This window comes from Perna viridis, chromosome 1, assembly GCF_037379345.1.
Source record: "Perna viridis isolate PV_CMFRI_1.1 ecotype Kerala chromosome 1, ASM3737934v1, whole genome shotgun sequence".
NCBI lineage: Eukaryota > Metazoa > Mollusca > Bivalvia > Mytilida > Mytilidae > Perna > Perna viridis.
Window position 1 is genome coordinate 51,632,039 of NC_142445.1, and position 24,621 is coordinate 51,656,659.

Here is a 24,621-nt window from a genome sequence, read left to right on the forward strand (position 1 = left end):
ACAACTGTTTGCATGTCCAGAACGTACTAGAACAAAAATAAACTAAAAACAAGGGGGAAACCAGCTTTCTATTTTTAGCAATTTTTTTAACGCAGATCTAGAGCGATCGAGTATTTTCCGAAACACAAAGTAAACAATGTCATGAATGTTGTTTTTTTTTTATTAGCCGGTAATTAAGATCCCTGTAAATTGCTGATTTATTTCATAATTTTGCACCAAATCAACATTTTCCAACAAGTTCTAGCCTTGTTACAAATAGTTCTGATTTAGCTGCAAGTTACAGCCCTGTTAGATTAATCCTACGAGGAAGAAGTCCCAGCCAGCGAAAGCAATATTTTTATATTGCCTTGCTGGCCGAGTGGCTTGGGTGCTGGACTCTGTGCAGGCGGTGTTGCCATAGATGTCACAGTCGTTCGAGTTCCGCGGAGGGAACGATAAAGTTCTAACATCGTTGGGAATTTTTCAGACCCATTTATGCTTACGTTATCTTCCCTGTATCCATCTGATCCGATTGGGAATTTTTCAGACCCATTTATGCTTACGTTATCTTCCCTGTATCCATCTGATCCGATATATATATTAGTTTGGTTCAACATTGTTATAAAAGAATCTTCATATATAAAATCTTGTCAAATCAATAAAACTTAGTTTTTCATTTTTTCATATAGAAACCAGCTATTGTAATATATGTACTTACTATTTCAGTGAGCTTCATTCACAAAAAGAGCTTGGATTCAATGTTTCTTTGACATCTCCAGCAGAATGTTTCTTCCATAGTCAAGGATCGACCCAGGGCTTCCAAAAATTATACTGACTTCTTGTTTTACTTCATTCAAGGAAGGCGTCATGAAGTTTTCCTCATAATCACTTGCATTAGAAACATCTTTTAAATACACAGCTTTTGATACTCAGTGGTTTTGAAGTCCATTATAGATGACAAAGGAGATAATACAATAACAGTACATTATGACATTTTTTTGTAAAACATAACTTATAGCATTGGAAATACTTTCATCCGGCTTTTCTTGTTTACACTAAAATGTGTTGTGCAAAATATTTCATACACATCACTTTTCTTATTAGATAAGACCATGTTGTCCAGATGTCATATCAGCAGGGAGAAACTATCTTCTGGCCGACCTGGTCGGTTGAAAATCAGACTTCATAAGTCCCTCTTTCATGTAGAAATTAGTAGTGGCGTTTTCAGAGAAGTTTATTTGATAGATTTTCGTTAACTTTAGTCCGCTGATAGATTACTTTGTATGACAAAATTTAAATTTGTAGTATGTTATAAATTTTGTTAATATGAACTCATTTTTGTTGAACAAAATTCTATTTTGTCTGTACAAAATTGAATTTTGAGTACAAAACCACAAGAGTCCCATTGATGATGTCAGTTTTGAAAACACGCAGATAGAAGTGTGCTCTTTTAATTTTGCATTTTCCTAAATGACAAAGATCCCAAAGATCATCCGGACAAAATGTATTTCAGTACAAACGTCTAATTTACGGGGCGCTGAATGGGATTTAATCTTTTTGTAATCAAAATCAATTTTGTGTACACAAAATTGAATTCTGTCATAACGAAATTATTTTGTCGTACAAAACTGTGTTATAGGCTAAAAACCACTAATTCCACTTCCCATATGCTTCTATGCTAATTTCACAATATTCAATGGCTTCTCTAGACTTTACCTTAACTTTAACCTGCAAAGAACTATATATCAGCATGATTCTACATATGTTAGCTCACAATCCTCAGAATGGCATGTGGGGTTAGCAGACTTGCAGTGCAGTACTGGTCACCGGAAGTGAAGTGTCTATAAATAGCATGGGAAATCCCAGTGTTTTCACAAGATAGGGGTATATTTAGAAATCATTATGGAGATTAGGCTTCACATCACAAGAAGCAAAATGCACCTATAAAATGTACAGAAATGTTTTTCCTTTCAGAAACTGCTTAAATTTTTTAAATGAGATGAGAACTTTTTTCACAGCACTATGAGGAACAGGTGTAATTTCTGCGTAGGACTATTTTTGCGTACGTTCCAAATGCTCATTGGTTGAATTGGTGGTCTGTAACCTAAAGAGTCAATTTCTGTCTTAGAAAAAAATAAAAAACTATACAAGTATCTTCCTATACACATACTGAATGCATTTGCAAAGTTTCAGTGAAATGTGACAAGCACTTTTTTAAATATTTGATTTTTAAATATAGGGTAATCAAGTTGTGCAAGCAAAAAAGTGACAATATTCTACCATACTTAAATGCATTAAATATTTGCAAAGAACTTTTTCTGACTTTTCAAATAAAAAAAAATCAATCACAACTTGTTTTTTTAACAATATTAATAAAGAGATAGCCTTTAAAAGTAGTCATTTTCTGAAAAATTGGTCTATTTTTTAAAATTTATGTCTGACATGCCTCCCCCTTTTTCTTGATCACATGTCAAAAACCCTAACTCTTTTAATTTTCGCAAAAGATGATATCTTTGGCTTTAAATTTGTAAATACAGTGTTTTCACAATAAAACATGACAAGTAAAGGGCACCTAAAGCAAAAAAAGTACTCAAAAATGGATTTTCCATGTTGCCATAGGGAAATGCTTATATGTCCTTAACCGCAGTAATGGAAGTGAGTTTTTCCTCATTTCTAATCAAATTTTTGCTCAAATTTACACAAAACTTGATTTCAAGTGCTGATTACCACCATATTTAAGTAAATATAGCCCTCAAAGTTAAATATTTGATATTTTTACTAAATTTTCTACACTTTTCACAAGATAGGACATAAAATTCAGCCAAAAAGACCAATTTTCCATAATTTGGACCTATAACTTAAAAAAATGCATATTTTGAAGGATTTTTGTTGTGTATTCCTCTCACAGCAAAGTTTACAAGATCTTCAAGTAGTTTAAAGCTATTCCAAGAAACTTTTCATTTTGCCGTGGCCTAAGCTTAAGGCTAAAAACCACTAATTCCACTTCCCATAGGCTTCTATGCTAATTTCACAATATTCAATGGCTTCTCTGGGCTTTACCTTAACTTTAACCTGCAGAGGACTATATATCAGCATGATTCTACATATGTCAGCTCACAATCCTCAGAATGGCATGTGGGGTTAGCAGACTTGCAGTGCAGTACTGGTCACCGGAAGTGAAGTGTCTATAAATAGCATGGGAAATCCCAGTGTTTTCACAAGATAGGGGTATATTTAGAAATCATTATGGAGATTAGGCTTGACATCACAAGAAGCAAAATGCACCTATAAAATGTACAGAAATGTTTTTCCTTTCAGAAACTGTTTAAATTTTTTAAATGAGATGAGAACTTTTTTCACAGCACTATGAGGAACAGGTGTAATTTCTGCGTAGGACTATTTTTGCGTTCCAAATGCTCATTGGTTGAATTGGTGGTCTGTAACCTATATACAGACTTGTTTTATAATCAATTCAATTTTGCAATGACAAAATTAACTTTGTAGACAAAATTCATTTTTGTCATGGTAAAATATTAACTTATTTGCATAGAAAACAATCGGAACACCTCAGCCTTCCTAGTTACACAAAAGAAAAACTTCGGGAGGCACTAGGCGGATGGATCTGTCCGGAATTTCACCGATCCAATTCTAAAATTATAGTTGACTGGTTTAATTTTAAATCATTACTTTTTTTCTTAGCTCTTGGCTTCGCACCAAATTCTAGGAGGGGTTGTTGTTCTTTATTTCTAGTGATATCAAACAAACATTTTTAGCGCCACCTGGTGGATAGAACTACTTTGATTTGCGTATGACTACAATTTCGGTTAATTGCCCAAGAAGAAATTCTCCTTTCTTCATCTAACTCGAATAATTCAAGCCCCCCCGTCATCGATTCTCACCGACTCACGAGGAGTTTAATGTAGCGATCGATAGTAACGACTGAATTATTCGGGTTATTCTGCATCCGAGGTTATTTTTTAGTGTAGCGGAAATGGCCGAGTAGTTCCGATTGGCATAGAAAATTGACTTTGAAATCAATTTTGTGAGATAAAACGGAAATAGTATGCAAAATGTTTATTAAATAGTTAGCATCCTGTGATTTTGAAATTAAAATTAATTTTTGTGGAGACAGAAGTGAAAATTTAACACAAAAGTCAATTTTGTATGCAAATTAGTTTACAGAATCCTTTTGATATACAAATAAATTCTCTCATCGCAATTTTGTAAGAAGGCCTCTCATTGGATATAGTAACCGCGAGTCTCACAGATTTCCGATTACTTCGAGTAAGGGTAGCTCATCATCCTTATGCTATGCCCTTGCTCGAAGTAATCGGAAACCGTCTGCGAGACCCGCGAAACATCCAAACATGTTCTTTTACGTAGATGCTATCCAGAAAATTCAGACAACAACTTACATAAAACTGCGTTCTTTGGATACACTGGCTGTTGTTACGCGTTGGGAGAATGAAAAAAACCGAATATCTTGTTGAAAAAAAATACATGTTCTCCATGGGTGAAATCACAAGAAGGGAATATATTCGCACGTTGGCCTATAAGTGTGGTGCAAGAACAGATTTATAGTGCTTTCTTTCATTGATTAGATATTTTTAAATTGTTTTGCAATTTTATTCCTGAATGTTTCTAGTTTTAGACGATTTTCAAGGTTATAATTTATGATGGCTATAGTGCTCTTATATTTTCATTCCTAAATATTCTGTTTTTAAAAAGATATCCATGATATTTCAAATGTGTTGTACTGATATAAAGAATTAAAATATATTTTACATGCCTGCTATATGTCTATTTTACCTGTATTTGTTTTAGACAACATGTCGTGTATAGTTAAAAACATGATCTTCTTTACTCGAAGGAGACTATTGCTGGCACTGTCAGTGGTTTTAGAGTACAGTGGTTCCAAATATTTGTGACTTTGAGCTTCATGTCGCCTTAAGGCAGCAACTTGTTTATACTGTTTTACAGTAGCGACATGCTAAGGTTAGGGTTTGTGGTTCATAATTTGGTAAGACCCGCAACTCATGTACACAAGTCCCTGGCAAATGACCTTGCCAGTGTCAATATACAATTTTTCATACCTTCAATATCACATAATTCTTTGAAAATGCCATTCAAGAATTGTTTGATAAGAGATACATTCAAGATTTTCATAACTTGTTTTCCTTAGAACAGAACTAGTCGATCTCAGTGACAGTAGCCGTATTTCACCCTAATATCATTTAGAGGTTGCCTTTGTGCCAACTCTTTTACTTCGGGTAAATTCCAAATATGCTTCACTATAATTTTTGGTTGTCACTGGATACAAGAGCCTCTACTAAAGGTTTTTTTTTTTCGTTTTTTTATTGTTGTGTAGGTATTTTTTTTTTATTAATGTCAGTGTTATAAATGAGAATACTTTTGTACTATTTCATAGTTTATTATTTTTTCAAACAAACACAACATAATTGCTTTCTTTCCATAACAAAAGAATTAAAATTATTGGTCATTTCCTTGATTAAAAAAAGTCATTTGAAACCACCTGTTAGAACAACAAAAAATATTGCAATGAATACATGAGAAAAAAAAGGATCAAAGGAAAATAAAATGTTCCTTTTCATTCCATGTCCGTATCTTCAGTCTTTGGTGCACGAATGGTTAAGTTTCCATCTTCATCCCTGAAGCACTGGATATTCTTGGAATCAACTGATCGGGGAACAGTCATTTGTCGGGAAAAATACTCCTTCAACTCATGACCATCCTCTGACCTCTGACGCTGTCCTTGGGCCGTCAAAATCCCATCTTTACATGAAACTTTTACCTCTTCTGGATTAAAGTTTCCGACGTGAAATTTCATCAAGTTTCTGTGATCATCGCTTGGAACTAGAGTGCCTCCTTCTGAAAGATTTACAGCCAATTGCCTCTCTTCAGACTTGATGTATGGGGCCTCCAGCATTAATGTGCCATCTGATTTCATAAAGCTGTGGACTTTATCGGCATCTACATTCTCCGGTAGTTGGACTGTTCTTTTTCTCTCCACGGTGTCACCCCAATCGTCATCTCCTTCATTGTACTTGGCATGAATTATCACTTTCCCTGTGATGGAATTTAAGCATATGTATTGGATTAATATTTATTAGATTAAGTACATTAAAAAAGCATATGAAATTTTTAAACAGAAATGCTTAAAAGTAGTTCAGATTATACAGGAAATTGTAGACAGCATGCACACACTGGAATTTTGAAGTGGCAATGCTATCGAAGTGAAACGACTACCAAAAAAAAATAAAAGGAAAAGCTAGAAAAACGGCAAATTTGAACCTTGGGCATTTTCCCTCCGATTTTGACCACTAAAGTAGGACTAATATCAACTTTTTTTAAATACATTTGTAATTGGTTATTTTGTCTGCCTTCTGTGATAAAAGAATGAACACATTTCAGAACTGGTAGTGTAAGATGGTTGATATGTTTTTGGTAGAAAATGTAACTTTTTTCTTAAAAACACAAATTGTATGAACATTATACTTTATATAGCTTATTTAGACACAAATCAAGTGTAGCGTCCGTTGCCCATTAAATCTGATAGTCGCACTAAGGGTGCACTATACAGTTACATTAAGGCGCACTGTTTCGCATACCAACTTACCCCGGTCAAATTTTGTAAAACTCAAAAGTTGAAATTTGGTGGATATATAGTTTAAATGTAGTTAAGCATTTATATATAGACAGATGTAATATATGTAATGGTAAACAAGTGTAATTTAAAGGAAGAATGGTATCCGGAACGTTTCAGTCCCTTGCCATATTATGTTCTCTCCTCAGCATCAGATGGCTGATTTTCAAAATACCTTATTTCGCACGAACTTTTGGAACTAAAATTGTGAGAGAATGAATCGAAAAGGGTCTTATTATTTTTACCCTTTTTCCAACTACTCCATGCATGCTTTCATCCTGTGGTAGTGTCTAAGTGCCTGATTTTTTACAAAACATAGTAATTGGCTGTTAGTTTTGGAAAGGCACCTTGATTTGTACTAAAACTCAATAATTTTTTTTCTCAGTATGTTACCATGGCTACTGGATTTTATAACAATAATCACTTTATTAATAAATGACTTGAACCTCAACACACCAAGGATTTCAAAAATATGCACTTTTTTAAGACAAAACACTAGAAAATTCTGTGCGGACTGCCTCAAAACAGCTTTATTTCAACAAAATGAGACCAAATATTCAGAAATGACCTAACTGTATTGTACTACCTAGCATGACGAAGTGCGGAAAAGGTTTTTGGTTTGACCCCGACTCAGTCTTATTAATTTTGGTCAAAATTTCATAATTCCATTTACTGATTTTGGTAATCGTTTCCTGTTTTGTCAATGAACAGCTTTCATTTTCCTTGATTTAATGCTATACATTCCCCGATCGCCCAAATATATAGTAACGGTAAAGTTGACCTAATTAAGTCTAAAGAAAGCAACAAAAAAATTGTTTATCCTTCCCCATAAAAATCCCTTGCACTCCACAAAAAAAAACGAGGTCTTTAAACTTCACCCATTTATTTTGTAAAATTTCAGATTCCTAAGATCAATAGAGGTCTTTAAATGCTTACCATTTTCTACTTTCACTTTGACATGTTGGGGGTCAAAGTCTCCAATTTTGACACTGTAACTCCATTTCTTGTCTGCAAGTGATGTCTCTGGTCTCCTCCTTCTACCAGAACGAACCATACCCATAGGTCGACCAAAGCTCCATCCCATCGGCTCAAAATCAGGCTCAACCCCTTGAAAAAGATCATCAAAGTCATGGTTCATCCTGTTCCAAAGAACTGGCAAGAAAGCCATTGTTATATAGTTTCTGTCTGTTGAAATTCCTTGTAAAAAAACAAATCCTTTTATCAAATCTGAAATAATGCATCGCCGGTTTGAGCTTTATATATACAACCGTTTGCATGTCCAGAACGTACTAGAACAAAAATAAACTAAAAACAAGGGGGAAACCAGCTTTCTATTTTTAGCAATTTTATAACGCAGATCTAGAACGATCGAGTATTTTCGGAAACACAAAGTAAACAATGTCATGGATGTTGTTTTTTTTTTATTAGCCGGTAATTAAGATCCCTGTAAATTGCTGATTTATTTCATAATTTTGCACCAAATCAACATTTTCCAACAAGTTCTAGCCTTGTTACAAATAGTTCTGATTTAGCTGTAAGTTACAGCGCTGTTAGATTAATCCTACGAGGAGAAGTCCCGGCCAGCGAAAGCAATATTTTTATATTGCCTTGCTGGCCGAGTGGTTTGGGTACTGGACTCTGTGTAGGCGGTGTTGCCATAGATGTCACAGTCGTTCGAGTTCCGCGGAGGGAACGATAAAAAATTTGCAAATTTGACAGTTCTAACATCGTTGCGAATTTTTCAGACCCATTTATGCTTACGTTATCTTCCCTGTATCCATTTGATCCGATATATATATTAGTTTGGTTCAGCATTGTTATAAAAGAATCTTCATATATAAAATCTTGTCAAATCAATAAAACTTAGTTTTTCATTTATTCATATGGAAACCAGCTGTTGTAATATATGTACTTACTAGCTTCATCCACAAAAAGAGCTTGGATTCAATGTTTCTTTGACATCTCCAGCAGAATGTTTCTTCTATAGTGAAGGATCGACTCAGGGCTTCCAAATATTATACTGACTTCTTGTTTTACTTCATTCAAGGAAGGCGTCATGAAGTTTTCCTCATAATCACTTGCATTAGAAACATCTTTTAAATACACAGCTTTTGATACTCAGTGGTTTTGAAGTCCATTATAGATGACAAAGGAGATAATACAATAACAGTACATTATGACATTTTTTGTAAAACATAACTTCTAGCATTGGAAATACTTTCATCCATCTTTTCTTGTTTACACTAAAATGTGTTGTGCAAAATATTTCATACACATCACTATTCTTATTAGATAAGACCATGTTGTCCAGATGTCATATCAGCAGGGAGGAACTATCTTCTGGCCGACCTGGTCGGTTGAAAATCAGACTTCATAAGTCCCTCTTTCATGTAGAAATTAGTAGTGGCGTTTTCAGAGAAGTTTATTAGATAGATTTTCGTTAACTTTAGTCCGCTGATAGGTTACTTTGTATGACAAAATTTAAATTTGTAGTATGTTATAAATTTTGTTAATATGAACTCATTTTTGTTGAACAAAATTCTATTTTGTCTGTACAAAATTGAATTTTGAGTACAAAACCACAAGAGTCCCATTCGGCGCCCCGTAGTGACTGGAACCATTTAGAATAAGGGGCCAAAAAGGAGCTACTTTGATTCTGGTCAAATTTTTATCGTGTATCAAATGTCTAAATGCAATCAGATTTTAAAGTTGTATTAAGTTACAATGGTGTTTCCATAATTGCCCTTGTTCAGAGTTCTGTGGTATAACTAGCTATATTTATCAGACTGTCTGGCATATCTAATAAACTCAGTATGCATACATGTGACCCTCCAAATAAGGAGGTTTAATCTCCTATTTTCAGCTAGATGTCTTCCTGGAGATTTTTTTCTTCTTTTTTTTGGCTGATTATTGAGTATCGAGACAGAAATAGTGAGTATTAAGTAGCAAAACTTGCTACAAGTCTCTCTTTATATTAAAGAATATATGAAAAGATTTATTGATTGAATGTATCCCTCTGATAGCAAAGAGGCCTCTTTCACAGCAATTAGACGTGACGTTTCCAGAGACGTTAATTTTTATATAGACTTTCTTTGTCATACGGTGTATATATTTATCTCGCAAGGCATATGGGCTGAGACTAAATCTTCATTGCCAGGACAAGTTTCACCAACCATTAAGAGCCAAAATCTTTATAACTGTAAATATATTTATGAACAAACTGCACATATTTATTGGAAAACATTCAATATAACTTAATTATACACGTCCCGAAAACACAATAAAACGACACTACGACTGAGCGCTTCCGCAATTTATTAAAAAAAAAAACTAAAAAAAAGATTTCAGCAAATATCTGAATAATAGCTAAATTATAGACAAACGTTAAAATGTAGTATCGCAAAATAAAACGATTATCTAATCCTAAACCAAAAACTAAATTATAAATGAAATTTTCAGTAAACTTTAGAAAAACAATGCAAATTCACTATACCTGTAAATATATTGCATTGGCATTACAGCGTCAGCTGGGTTAGGCTATCTGGCAGTTAATGAAATAAAAAATGCCCAGTCGAGCTATGCCTGGAAGCGTATATTTCATTTCGCACCAAACGTGCAATGTTAGTTAGTGATATGAATACGGCAATATAAGAAGTCGGTGATACGTCATGATGGGTATGATGCATGATATGATAATACGTAATGAAAATTACACATATGGTGACATATATAATAAAGAGGGACTTGTAGCAAGTCTATAGCAAAAAATGACTATCGAGTAGCAATCAGTGAGTCTTGAGAAAGCTATACAATATATGAAAGACTTTAGAAAAAAGAGACAGCTAGCCTGTAATTATTTTTTTATCTTGTCATTTAAAAGTACATGGCCCCGTGCAGGTCCGGGTGTTACAAGAATAGGCCTGCTGCAGCGCTGAGCTCATCGTAAAAGGCGACTAAACAGTGCTCAGAAACTTAACCGGGGGCTAGGCGCTCTGCCCACAGAGCTAATGGGATGTGTGCCCCAGGTGGTGGGATGGGGTACCCCTGGTGTGTTACATCCTGGGGTTGTCAGGCTATAATACGGAAAACCTGACCGCAAACCATAGTGGTGCACCGTGTTGGGAAAGATGTCACGTTTCTCGCACGTTAAAGAACCCTGCTGTGGTATTTGATAGGAGTAGGAACCTTTGCGCCCCGCCAAAGGAGGCTAAATTGCCCGACCTTGCCCATCCTTCCCTTTTGTCTGGTGGCAATCAAAATTTGTCGGCCCTGTTATCCTTGTGTCCCATCCCTTTTTTTCGTTTCGTCATCATTTCATGTTCATTTTATCATTCATTTCATGTTCATCGTCTGAATATATCTGAAATATTGCTGCTCGGACTTTAAACCCCAACAATCAATCAATCAAAAAAGTACATGCATTCCAGTGGCGGATCCAGGGGGTGCTTGGGTTGGTACCCCTCCTTTTTATTGGAAAATTTGTCATTTTCATGTGTAAAATTGACAAAAATGGATAATAATGTCCTAGCACCCCACTTTTTCTGATGTACCCTGGCTGACATCCCTCCTTTTCACGACTGGATCCGTCCCTGCATTCAAGAGCTATTTCAGATCAAGGATATATTTAACTCCTTCTTCAGATATAATGAAAAAATACACGGTAAAAAATGATTTTTGATATCAAAGAATAATCACATTAAAACGACATTTGATCTATGCAGATATTTTTTTTATTAAAACATATACAAAACTGAAGTCGTGTGGACCTCTTGTATAAAATATATCTGAACAGAGTTGCTCCCCGTGTAATTAATCTTTTCTGTAGGTGGCAGCAACCATTTCCGCCGGTCCAGAGCACTTGTCCTCAAACGGAGAGTAGTAAAAAAAAGTGCTGAAATGGATCCTCAGACCTTTTTAGACATCGCTACTACTGTAACGAAACTAAAGATGTATCCTTATTTCGATATAGCGCACTTTATTTTAATGTGCATTGCTGTGCGTGACGATATTCCACAAGGATCCCCACCAGGTACTATTCATGTCATGTACATGTATGATTCATGACTGAAAAAGGCGATGTAATCGTTATCCCCTTTGGGACTTTACTGTTCTGACCAGTTTCTAGTTTTCTATCCAGTACTGGAGAAGTTGTCTTTAATGTGATACGCTTATTTACACAATGAAATGTAGTTGAATATTGTACACATGGTTGCCTGTTGAAAATTCTAGCTTTACAGTTGTATATTCACTGTATGTTCATGCCTATCATGGCTACTAAGATTTTCCGAATTCTAGTCATAATGGCACTTGGTAAAAATGGCACCTGTGAAGTTAGAATGGCACATGGTTTTGAATGTCTCTTAGCATCGGCGTATTTCTTCATCTTGTTCTTTCTTGTTTGATCTTTTTTACGAATTTCATAGTCTCTCGATTTCTGAATTAAAGACGGTAACTTGCTCTACATCGGTTTACAAAACATTAGTTCGGATGGTGACTTTCCTGTTGTCGCATGTGAAGTTGCTTGGTAATTTCGTAGAAAATTATTCATGTCCTGTTTCCATTTCTTATTTTCTGCATGTGAGGCACGTATTGCTTTGCCTATACTTCACATAAAACGTTCACACTCAGCATTTCCTTGAGGCCATAACGGAGTAATTTTTCTGTGTGCAAATCCCATGTACTCTGCAAATTTCTTGAATTCTTGACCTTGAAACGGACTTCCGTTATCGGTTTTTACAACTTTCAGGATTCCAAAGATAGAAAACACCTTATCAATCAATGGAATGACTGATTTCGATGATACGTTTATCAGAGTCTCTACGACAGGGAAGCTAGGATATTCATCCATGATGTAGTAGCCACCCGGGAACGGACCTCCAAAATCTATACTAACGTTAGCCCATTTGGTTTCCGGTGGTGGAGACATAACTAATGGTTCAGTTGTCTGTGCTGGAGTTGCTGCAAGACACCATATGCAACTTTTACATTTGTCCTCAACAAATTTGTCGATACCAGGAAAATATACCTTTTCTCGTAATAACTGTTTTGTTCTTACTATGCCCTGGTGGCCTTCGTGAGCTATGGCAAACACTTTCTCTTGTAACATTTTCTGAATAACAATTCAGTTGTTGTGTATTAAATGTGTTGAATTCACATTTCCGTTTGTGTAAAGTCAGCCCCTTTTCACATTATCGCTTGAATAGCTGCTCTAGGCGCGAGTCATGCTCTTCTTGCGTAGATCCTTAAACGATTATGTCATCTGACATATTCCGGGCACCTGTTAAACCTTCCAATGATGTCGAGAGAGTATTTTGAAATTTTTCGGCAGCACTAGTAACTCCAAACTTAGCCTTTTATACCGTCTCAGACCAACATGCGTGGTAAAAGTTGTTATATTACGTGAGTCGTCAGTCAATTCTAACTGATGATAACCGTTTAGTAAATCTAGCTTACTAAAAACTTTTGCTCCGTTTAAATCTATGATTAAATCGTCGATCGTTGGCATGATATGGCATTCCCTTTAAATCGCTTTATTCGGTAGTCTCATATCAATACATATGCGTATTTCTCCAGGACTTTTTGGTTTAGGCGCTACTACAATTGGAGACACCCATGGCGTCGGGCCCTCTACCTTTTCAATAATATCTAAACGTTCGAGTCTTTCCAGCTCTTTTTCCACTTGCTTTCGAACATGAAATGAAATTCGTCGATGCGGTTGTACAACGGTTTTAATAGATTCATCAATATGTATCTTGATTTGTGTATTCTTAAGCTTTCTGAGACCGTGAAAAATATCTTGATATTGTCTACAAAGCTTGTCACTCTTACTTTCTTCACCAACCTTCGCAATAACGGGCACAATTCTAGTTCCAACGAAGTGCCGTAACATAATAAGTTACCTGCTGAACCTTCAGAGACATAAAATGTTGCAGTCGTGAATTTATTGTGAGATTCAATGGTGGCTTCGAACCTGCCGTTGAAATTCAAATTCATTTTTGAACCATATGCAAATACTTTCATTTTAGCAATTGACAGTTTTGGTTTTATTTTCATACAGTTAAATGTTTCTTCATCAATAACATTTATGCTGCTTCCGGTATCTACAAGTACGTTGACCTCTGTGGCATTAATTTTGACAGCTATCTTAGATTGGCTTACCGCATTAATGTTTGATGATGATCCAGACACGTATTCACCATCTAAACTTTCATCAGTAATTACTGTCTTATCACAATTGTCTATCTGATTGACATACCTTGTTGATTTCGATTTCGAATGACACATCCTTGGGAAATGATTCCTCTTATTACATTTAGAGCACGTTTTTCCTTTTGCCGGACACTTGCTATCTGCGTGTGGATATTGTCCTCTGCAATTGAAACTTTGTTTGGTTCGATGTTCAGTGTTTTCACTTGTCTTTCGGTGTTGTTTCTGGTATTTACGCACCATTTTCTTCTTTAAAGCATTAGTTTTTCCATTCGATTCGGTTTGTTCGATTTCGTTTGCTTGGCATTCGGATAGTTGGAGAGCTCTTGCAGAAATCAATAGTTGATCGAGTGTAGTATCCTCCCGTAATGCTTTTCTTCTCAAACGTGTTGATGAACATCCTTGTATAATTTGTGGTTTCACTTCACGGTCTTTATTATGGAATTCACAGTTCATTGCGAGCTGTCTTAGATGTCTATGATATCCGTCTATTTTCGTCAGACCCTTGCTTTGCTTGTCTAAATTTGTAGATTTCATACTCAGTGTTCTTTTTGGGTGAAAAGTAGTCTGTAAGCTTTGCTTTAGCTGCAGCATAGTCTTCACCCGTATCTGCAAGTGTATCAAATATCTCATTCATCTCTTCTCCAGCATATTGTAGTAGCAATGCACGTTCATGTTTTTTTATTTTTGATGTCCATGTCAACAAGAAGATTTTCTAGATGAATTGTCCAGTTTTTCCACCGTAAATCCGCTCTGCTTTTATGAGCATTGAATGACGGAAAAGTTGGTAACGAGGATGCCTTAACTATATTTCGTGTAACTAATCAATGTTATTAATTAATCCACTAGTTAATCAATCCGAGAACTTTTCGCTCGTCGACATTGTAAAATAGTGGGGAACCGTTATATTAGAGTGAAACAAAAGCCATTTGATTCATTGTATGGTTTACTAGATAATGATAACCAACACATCATTATGACATTTCACACGTGCATTCAAAGTGATTAAGATAAAGGTCAAATTAGAGTCAGACAGAACGACCTAAATTCCTTAATTTTAGCCAGATAAATCAAATAAATTAACTTGCTATATTACACTTATGAATTTTACAAAAGTAATGTGGATATCAGGATATATCAAGATGGTAATTGAAGTAGAGAAATAATCTTATTAAATAATTATAATAATACCTGTATCACCTATTAAGTAAACAAAACCATAAATTATAGATAATTAGCAAAGCCATAAACCATAATCCAATGCCCAAACTAATTTACTTACAAATTAAACTTTTGCTCAATCTAATCAATCTATCAAGTTAAGCCTTTGATCTGTCTGATCAATCTCTCAAGTTAAGCCTTTGATCAGTCGGATCATTTTCACAAATTAAATTTTAATTAGAATGATTAGGCATAATCATCATATAATCATATTTCAACAGGGACATCAATTAATTAAAAAAAATATTTAAAAAAAAAAAATACGATAATGAACCAAGTGCCATTTTAACTATTTACATAGGTGTCATTTTGACCTTTTGATTTTAACTTGACCCGATTTTCCAAATTTGTCATGGCAGTGCATTTTTGTTGCCATACATCAGTATAAATTTTGTTGTGATAGTGAATATGGCAAAAAAATTATGATGAATGTGACTCAAAGTCAAAAACAAAAGTTGTGATGCTTTTAAGTCATATTATACATGTATTATTAGATCCTATGGCCATGACACATTTCATCATTGCATTCTTTGGTCCAATGATAGGCATGTTTGAGCTTTCTTAGATGAGGATGAGTAGGTTTGTACACAGGGGAGGCTGAGGGTGCAGTTGCACCCCCTTTTCTGAAAATATTAAGAATTCTTTGGGATTTTTGGGTCAAAACCACTTTTTAAGCTGCATTCACACTCCACTAAAATTTTGGCAGTGTAATTGTACCCCCCTCTGAAAATCCTAGGTACAGGCCTGATGAGTATTTTTTTTCTCTCACCAGAGGACACAAAATCTTTACCAGCCTGACTCTGTTTTGCTGGACATGTCCAATGGTATGAAATCCTTGAGAATCAATTTATCAGTCAGAAAATGATGAACCTTAATTATTGTTCAATGAGTTTGAAGTTTAAGTAGCTTCTTTGAAATGTTTCTAATTAAATCGATCTTCTTGTAGGTTCTCCGATATTTTCAAGGAAGCACCCTTTATCATTGTGGTTGTCAAGTATGTTACTGTGTTTTGGCGGAAGTTTTATAGCTAATTTGCTACTTGGTGAGCCATTGATTGTTCCATTGAAAGATCACCGGGCAATTCTGACAGCTACTGCTGTATGGTTAGTATATTCTCTATATGTTAAGCAACAACCTTATGATTCACTGTGCTGTTAGATGGAAGATGATGACTAGAATTTTACCTGTTATCCCTCCTACTTAAGGGGACAGACTCCCACAGAATGAATGAAAAGTTTAGAATCTCTCACTTAAAAATGTAATTTTGTAGGAGGTTATTGGGTAAAATGACTATATTTTCTGTGAAAAAATACCAAAAATTGAATTTTTGCATAAAAAATTTGCTTTTACATTAAAATCTCCCACATGAGTCAGTGTCAATGGGGGAGAATATCCTACATGAACTGTTCTAGAGGTTAACAGGTTTAGTTGGAAGATTAAAGGGAAAGACCACCTTTGTATTAAGTTAGGCTCTTATGATAAATCATACCCACATAAACAAAAATAAATAACCTTTTATGCAAAGTGCACTTTATAAAATGCTCAAGGTTATGCAAAGTTCGAAATCTTTGAAATATATGTAGATAGCCATCTTGTAGAACTCTCTTATCAGAAGGAAGATCATAAGTGGACTTTATTTATTTTTACCAATTGCTTCTGATTGGCTCGTGACGTCAATAGATTGGTTTGGTACTGATACAAGTACTGCCAGTAATATGTAAACAAAAAAAATATTCCGTAAATATTTCTATGATCCTGTTTATCTAATCACCAAAACATGTGGTCTATTCAAGCTTATGATTGCATGAATAATAAAAGAGAAATATTTAAAAGTTTTTTGACAGGCAACACAAACATTCTTTGAAAGTAGCCATTAGATTTTCCTCTGACATACTAGTCTTCTGGCTGCAGATTCCATTGTTCATCAATGTTGTCTGATATTTGCTTACATGTTATGCCTCAATCTCTTCTTTTGTTTATTTTGGGTTGAAATTATAGGGGGAAAGTCCCAAATTTGCGATTTCTTCGGACATCATAATCAGTTACCTATTTACTTTCACTTTACAAACCGACTTTGTGACGTTACAGCTCAACTGATCATGGTGGCACTCATGCATAGGAAATTCGAATTCCCTAATTATAAATCATGATTAATTAGTTAAGAAAAGGAAATAATTTTGTTTCAATTTAATTTTCATGAACATATAAAGGATTATTTTCGATTTTTATGACTTGCAATATAACATAGTCTTCTCCTTTAAGAGGTACATTTGTATGCTCAAATTCAGTCTGAAAAATCTAGGATGAGTCATTCTTGGTGTTCCCTTGAAAAAAACCTAAACATGTGCAATTAAATTTGTCAGGACAGATATAAAGAAGGGAAAATCCAGGAAAAATATGATTTGCAGATTTCCCCTCACTTTGTCCAATTTAATGTTGGTGTTGGTCACTTTTGACCTAAAATAACTGGATGTAAAATTTTTATCAGTGGCAGCATAATTTTGAAAACTGTTACAGATTTTTTGTTATGATGATTAAAACCATACAATATGTTTTAACTACAGTTAGTTACAGTAATTGTTTTTAAGAATTTCTAGATTTAGAATACGTGCAGTAAAAACAAAATCATTTTCAGTTTCACCTAGTCATAATACATATGATATGTGTATTTTCTTTCATAAACAGAAAGAATCTGTTTTTATATTTCAGGTATTTAATCAACTACTCTCCGTTTGATGTTGTGTATAGAATAATAAAATTTCTCCCCTGTAAGATGGTTGTATGTAGCTTAAAGGAAGTACAAAGGGCACACAAAGTCTACCATGCAGTGATACATACCATTAAGATATACCCTAGTTCTTACTTGGTTATTGTATTGATTGGAACTGTTAAAGGTATATTTTTAGACAGAGAGTTGTATCATAAAAATACTGTATTTGTATTCAGATGCCTCCTCCTTCCCCAAAACTTTTTCCTTATCCATTGTATATTGTAGTGTATATGTACTATATGTCCATTCTGTAAATGTACAAAACATTTTCATCCCTGGAACCTTTAAATGCTGAGGTTGTAGTTGCACAGATCTTACTCATCTGATCCCTCCTGTAATTTTTTAATCGCATAGAATTTGAATTACACTTTAACTTTAACCAAAGTAGATCTCATCTTTTTTTAGAAATTTTTCAAATATATACTTTATAAAACAGCAAATGGAAAATTAATGCAGGTATTTTTTTTCATTAGGTGCTGGTAGTGGATTTATGAAGAATTTCGAGAGACTGATCAGAGGCTTATGGATTCCTGGGTCCAATGAAATCCTTCAACCTTCATTGTAAGTTCGATACATGCTGATGATTACTTAAATTAAAAAAAATACAGTGCCTATGGTATAGGTAATAGTAGGTGCAGAAAGGTCTACATATGCCATACTTTTATGTTACTATAGTATGCAGATATGTATTTTGCAATATCTCCCTGTTAAATCAAGAACAATAACTCTTACAAAGTGCCAATTTCATATATGATCAACAAACCATATATTAGGAAATTTTCACATGAGCTTCTTTATACAGTTTGAGACAGAAAATAATAGAGTTAAATTTTTATTGTGTTAAATTTTCGATTTTAAAGCAAACATACACATTACTTGTATTTAAATTTTCCAGAAATAGAAAATAACTTGACATGAATAAGCCCAATTGTAGATGTTATCCGAAGTATGAAATACGTTAAATTAAAGTAGTTTATGATTTGAGATTCAGAATGCCACCTGCTATCTTTTAATCAGTTTTTATAGTCAGCACCCAGACTGACAGATTAAATACTGGCAGTTCTTTCATGTGTCAAATTGATACCTATTTAGGGTTTCATAATTTATTGCTAAGTGAAAAATCTTACCTGTAATTGGTCTTTTGAAGTATACTTTATTAAGACAAAGACCGGTCAGGGGAAGGGAAGTATTATATTTTAACACTGATTTTCTAATGGATTCTTTTGTGAAAGATCAAATACTCCAACTTTGAAAGGAAATTTTTGCTGTGTCTAGTTTGAGCTTCTTTAAGACTAACATACTAAAAATTAAGCACTCTTAAAAAAAACTATATAAGGTATATTTGTCCCAAAGTGCAATGTTAAACAAATCAACAAACTAAAACTGCTAGTGTGTTCTGTAACTGTTTCTGAATTGAAAATAAAAGTGACTTTTGTGGGTTTTTGACATACATGTATGACTTCCTGTTTGATATGAATAAAGACTGCTGTTGTGCATGTATTGATTCTTCCTTTGGAAAAAATGTAATGATTAATGGCACTGTTATTCATACTTATTTTACAACATACTTGATTATACTTCCTTTTTAACATTTTGTTTGGTTTTTTTTTACGTGTATTGCAATGCAGCTTGTATTTATAATTTTGTTCATTTCAGCACAACCAAGGCAGTTATTGTAGCTGCTGTTGTGTTTTTGTTAGAGAAGCTAAACTACATCACTGCTCCACATCCTCTTGTTTACTTTGGAGTTGTCATTTTCTTTATATACTTCAAACTATCAGCATTGCTGCTTGGTATCCACGACCCATTTGCTCCATTTGAGAATCTCTTCTGTGCCATATTTATGGGAGGAATGTGGGATGCCATGAAACGAGCTGTCACCAAAACTGAAACCAAAGAGGAAACTGATGCCCCAGTTAAGAGTAAGGAAGATAAGAAGAATGACTGAGAGGGATGCACTGCTAATAAGTCTTGCCAAAACCTCCTGTTAAGCTTGAGAGAGACTTTTATTGTCATGCCAGCATTCCTGTATTTACTTTGTAATGAGATTTTAGTTGTCATAGATTTAAATAGAAATTGTTAAACAAAACTTGTGTTCCTTTGGGGTAATTGGAAGTGTGCTGAGTACAATTATACTTAGTTCCTTAAAGTTAAAAATAGACTTATTAAGGAGTTTTCACTCAATACACTGAATTGGTTCAGTACAATAATGAAAAAAGGTCTGAAACAAAGTACCTTGTTAAAAGTTCAAACAATTTGTGAAAGAAGGTAAAAAATGCGAACATGATTTTGTCAATATTGCACTGAGGGAATTGATACATACATTTTATATTATATTCCCAAGATCTGTCCATACATGATAGTAAAATTGTATACATGTGTTTATATCATGATATATAACAATAATCAGATTGAGGCAAGTGCAATGTAAATATGTGTGTATAGAGTAGGAGTGCTGTTGTGTTGTATGTTTGAATGAGTGGTTTTTTTACCATGTGTGGAACCACTTTCTTTTATTCCTATGTTTGGTATGATAGAGACTAGATTGTAATTAAATCACATTCTTTTTCCCGTCACAGTACATATTTTGTTTGAAGATAATCTGGAATAGATTTCTTGTATGCTTTAAATGTTTGTTAATCATGCATACGAATTACGCACACAAATAAAAATGTGTGGTAACTTCTTAATCATTTCTGCTTTATATGATTAGATGTTTCAAATATTGATAAACTATTCAATCTTATTTTGATAACTCTATCTACAAAAAAAAGAGATTTATTTACTCCAAGTGAGTATTTACTTGTTTTACTTTTACTTCAGAATCCTACTTATATGCTATTGTGATCAGGGGCTGCTCTGGTTTCTAAGATTCTGATGTCAGAAAAATTGCCAGCTGCCAATATTTTTCGCCAATTTTCAGAAAATGGGGCCAATATGGGTGCCAAAAAAAATTATACTTTTCTAAAATATGACAGTAAGTCACTGATGAAGTATCTTTGTCAATTCATAAAAATTACCCTCATTCATAGTATACATGTACCCCAGATTTACTAACTTTAGTCATAAATTGGATGTGGTCAATTAACTCTGACCAGTTGTCAACACAATTTGCTTGATTTTAGGGGATGCCTGTTGCTGACAAACTTCCTGTAAATTTTAATATACAAGACCTAGGAGCCAAAAAATTGCCATCTGGTTATTTTTGTTGCCAGATGAAATAAAAAATCGCAAATTACGAGATTGGCAAAGCCAAGTGTGATCCCTGGTTATGCTATCAAACCATTTTTTTTATACTGGTACCTTAGATTAAAGTTTATATCCTTTTCCTCTGAATTGCAAGGTTTTCATACCAGGATATAATATCTGGCCAAATGAGATGATATTCTAGATTTTTAGGTGTTGAAATACAATTCAGTTTTTTTAAATCTCTCCTTTTGTGACAAAGATTTTTGATAGTTTACCTATATAGGTGACTGTCTTTGATATATTTTGCATTAGTAACTTAAACAGTTCTTCTATTCAGTTTGTTCTGATGTATCTGCTGTCATTTTATCAGGGATTGACAGTGCTATTGTTTAATGCAATCAAAAATATTAACATGTTTGCTTTTTGTTTTACTTTTTAAGGGTTATTAAGTTGATGAAATTTTAGAGGTTGTCTGGCAAACTATTTTCTGACTTGGAGTATGGAGGACTAGAATTACAACCTCTCACATTTAAGGAGTAAGAAGTTTTCTGTTTGTTAATGCTGATATATTTTTAAGTTCATTTGTAAGTCAAGTTATGAAAATAGAAGCAAAAACTTAGTGATGATCTTACTGTATTATAATTCATTTGTTTTAATTGTTAAATGCTGCGCATTTGGCAGGTTCTCTAATACATTATCTGCATTGTATCACAATTTGTGGCAGATAGCAGAAGTTCATGTAAAGTCTATCTTCTTTTTTTATATTATTATGTTTTTCTCAAGATTTAGGTATGCTAAATTGAGACAACTGTTTTAGCTATGAAATGAACATTGTAAGCATATTAATTTTCGCAGTTGCTAATTTCCTTGGATTCTGCAAAATGAACATATTCGCAGGTATCAATTTTCATGGACCGCCTGAATATAGCTGAAATATTGCTGCTCAGGCGTTAAACCCCAACAATCAATTAATCAATTTTCATGGTTAAAAATCAATTCCATGTTTACTATTTTCCCCAGTTTTCTATGCACCACGAAAATAGCGAATTCATTATCTCCTAAAGTGTTGTATTTTAAGTAGAAAGTGCTGTAAAACATTAGGGTTTACAACTATCTAGTCATTGGAATTGAGGTGCTTAAGGTGTTTTCTAAGGTTCATTGTTATATACTTTAGTTTTATAATTCACTGAATTATTATTTGATATTCTGACTAACACATGTAAACAAATGTTTTAAACTTCATTTTTGGTCAATTTTGATATGGCCAATTCTCCTAAAATGGATTATCCGGTTATATTTTCATTAAGATGTTTCACATTGAATCTCCATATTAATGTCAAGTGTAAACATTAAGAAGTGGTAAATGTTGTGTGATGTATTTTATGTGTACATGTGGCCATCATTTTTAAATTTGGTTTTATTCTTTGGAGAAAAAATATTATTTACTTAACTACTTTTCCATATACTATTAATCAGAGAAAGAAACACTTAAATTCATTCATCCACATAAAACAATGCTTTTGTATTTGTTTTTTGAATGTGTTTCTGAAATAAAAGTGAATTACTAGGTAGATGGGTTTTCGACATCCTTTTCTGTCTGATATTTGTACAGACTGCTACATAACTACGTGGATACTGTATTAAAATATTTTAATAAACGATACTTTCAGTTCCCATTTTATCTGCTACACTTCACTTATGAAATGTTTTCTTTTCCACTAATTCATCCATTTACCACCTACAACTCCTTGTGTATTAAAACAGATTGTCAAATTTACAGCTTTTTAAGTAGTACTCCGTGTAAGAATCATGCAAAATGTGATTCATGGTTTTAAAGCCCACATATTTTTATATTTGATATTTTGTTTAAAATGTTATAGCAAACAGAAATGTAACATGTAGCATTTCATAAAACTCCTGATCTCAGGAGATAAAAAATATATCGAATGTGCTGTAGAATTCAAAATTAAGGAAGATAACTCTGTACATGACACTATAAAACAATAGTAACTGTTTGATTTTCAATATGGATTATCTCCTTAGAGCAGACTGATTGGAATGAACAATTATACATTTCATCATATAGACCTATAAAGCAACTTAATAACAAAAAAAGAAAAATGTGTAGCCTTTTTTTAAGGTGTATCACATATTACAGAATTTGCATGATTCTTACTAAGACCACTACTTAAAAAATTCTTAAATTATGTTGTTATTCTACATAAAGTGGTAGTGAATTTTTTTTAGAATTGTGTGGGTTTTTTTTGTTTTTTTATTTTGGATAAAAAATTTTCATCTTTTACATTACTTGTTGCTTGTCTGCAATTGAATTGTATGGTAAAATACTTAAGTCTGCTGGTCTACATAGAAATATATTTGTCCTTTTTATCTAGCTAGTAACCTATTCTCAGGACTGCAATGTTGTGTACAAGTGTTAAATTCTATAAGTATTAGCTTTGCTTTTGTTACATTTAAGTACTAACAGTTATTTATAATGTATATTTATGGTCCCATAATTTGATATATACTATTCGGTTGTGCAATTATTCTCAATTGAAAGCTAATGATTTATGGTTATGCTATTGTTCTTGGAAGTTACTGTTTGATATTGGACAGCAGATCTCAATACATGCTGGTTTGTTATTCTGAAAAGAGTGATACATTGTACAGAGTGCTTTACAGTTCTAACAAAATACAATTTATATACTGTGAAAGTACTGTTGTTTGTGAGGTACCTGTTTTCGAGGTTTTCAAAATTTGGTTGCCAAACAAAAAGATTCCAATTGATGTCTATCCTGAAAACCTCAAAACCACTAATTCAAGAATCTATGATCTTGTGTTTCTCCATGAAAATTGATATCCACAAATTGAAGTACTTGCATGGTAATTCTATAATGATTGTATCTAAGTACTGAAATGAGTTAAACAACATGGAGTTGAAAGTTATGGAGTATATGTAGAAGTGAAACTACATGCCATAACAGGGAATCTGGATTTCCTATGATCCTGAAAATAATTTAGAGTTTTCAAATAATGTTGATAACTAAACAAAGTAAACAGAAGGATTCCAGGATTAAAGGCTAGATTGTAGACTTAACATCCCAATAACAAGTGTAAGTAATCTAAAAACAAAAACAAATGTCCTTTTTATACTTTTAACCAGTTAATTCTCTGTTGTACGAAATGTAGTTATGCTCATCTCTAATGTTAAACTCCAGTTAATGAATTAACCTAAACTTTAACAAACATTGATATTTCTGTTTTTAATTTCTGTTCTGTGTTGGTATTATGTTATCATATCAGGGGAAACTATATTGTAATTTATTATACGGAAGTTTATGGAAAAAGTAGTTTTGATGTATCTTGTATTTGAGCAATGTTGATTCTTCTTTTCCAACCTTGTCCAAATAAAGTATTGGAAAGTTATCAAGTCTTATTCTTAAAGCCTCTTCTCTTGTCAGACAGATGGTGGATTATCCATTTCGATCCACAGTTGGTAAGATAATTCAAAATACTGGCAGTTTTTAGTTTTTGGTTTTTTTTTTGGGGGGGATAAATAATTGAGAGGAAGCTATCATTCACTTTTCCATCA

At 33.6% G+C, this 24,621-nt stretch overlaps 2 protein-coding genes across 2 annotated transcripts; one reads left to right on the forward strand and one right to left on the reverse strand.

The window, feature by feature from the left end:
* Nucleotides 1-5,389: 5,389 nt before the first annotated feature.
* LOC148629273 (alpha-crystallin B chain-like) lies at nt 5,390-7,872 on the reverse strand. Its single transcript, XM_088547339.1, has 2 exons — nt 7,580-7,872; nt 5,390-6,066 (listed from the first exon to the last, which is right to left on the reverse strand). The coding sequence occupies exons 1-2, from the start codon at nt 7,809-7,811 to the stop codon at nt 5,588-5,590; spliced, it is 711 nt and encodes a 236-aa protein (XP_088403465.1). The 5' UTR covers nt 7,812-7,872; the 3' UTR covers nt 5,390-5,587.
* Nucleotides 7,873-11,454: 3,582 nt separating this feature from the next.
* On the forward strand, nt 11,455-24,455 carry LOC148629274 (trimeric intracellular cation channel type 1B.1-like). The gene is made up of 5 exons (XM_088547338.1): nt 11,455-11,672; nt 16,017-16,173; nt 17,780-17,964; nt 18,314-18,401; nt 19,497-24,455. The coding sequence occupies exons 1-5, from the start codon at nt 11,540-11,542 to the stop codon at nt 19,786-19,788; spliced, it is 855 nt and encodes a 284-aa protein (XP_088403464.1). The 5' UTR covers nt 11,455-11,539; the 3' UTR covers nt 19,789-24,455.
* The last annotated feature ends 166 nt before the right edge of the window (nt 24,456-24,621 follow it).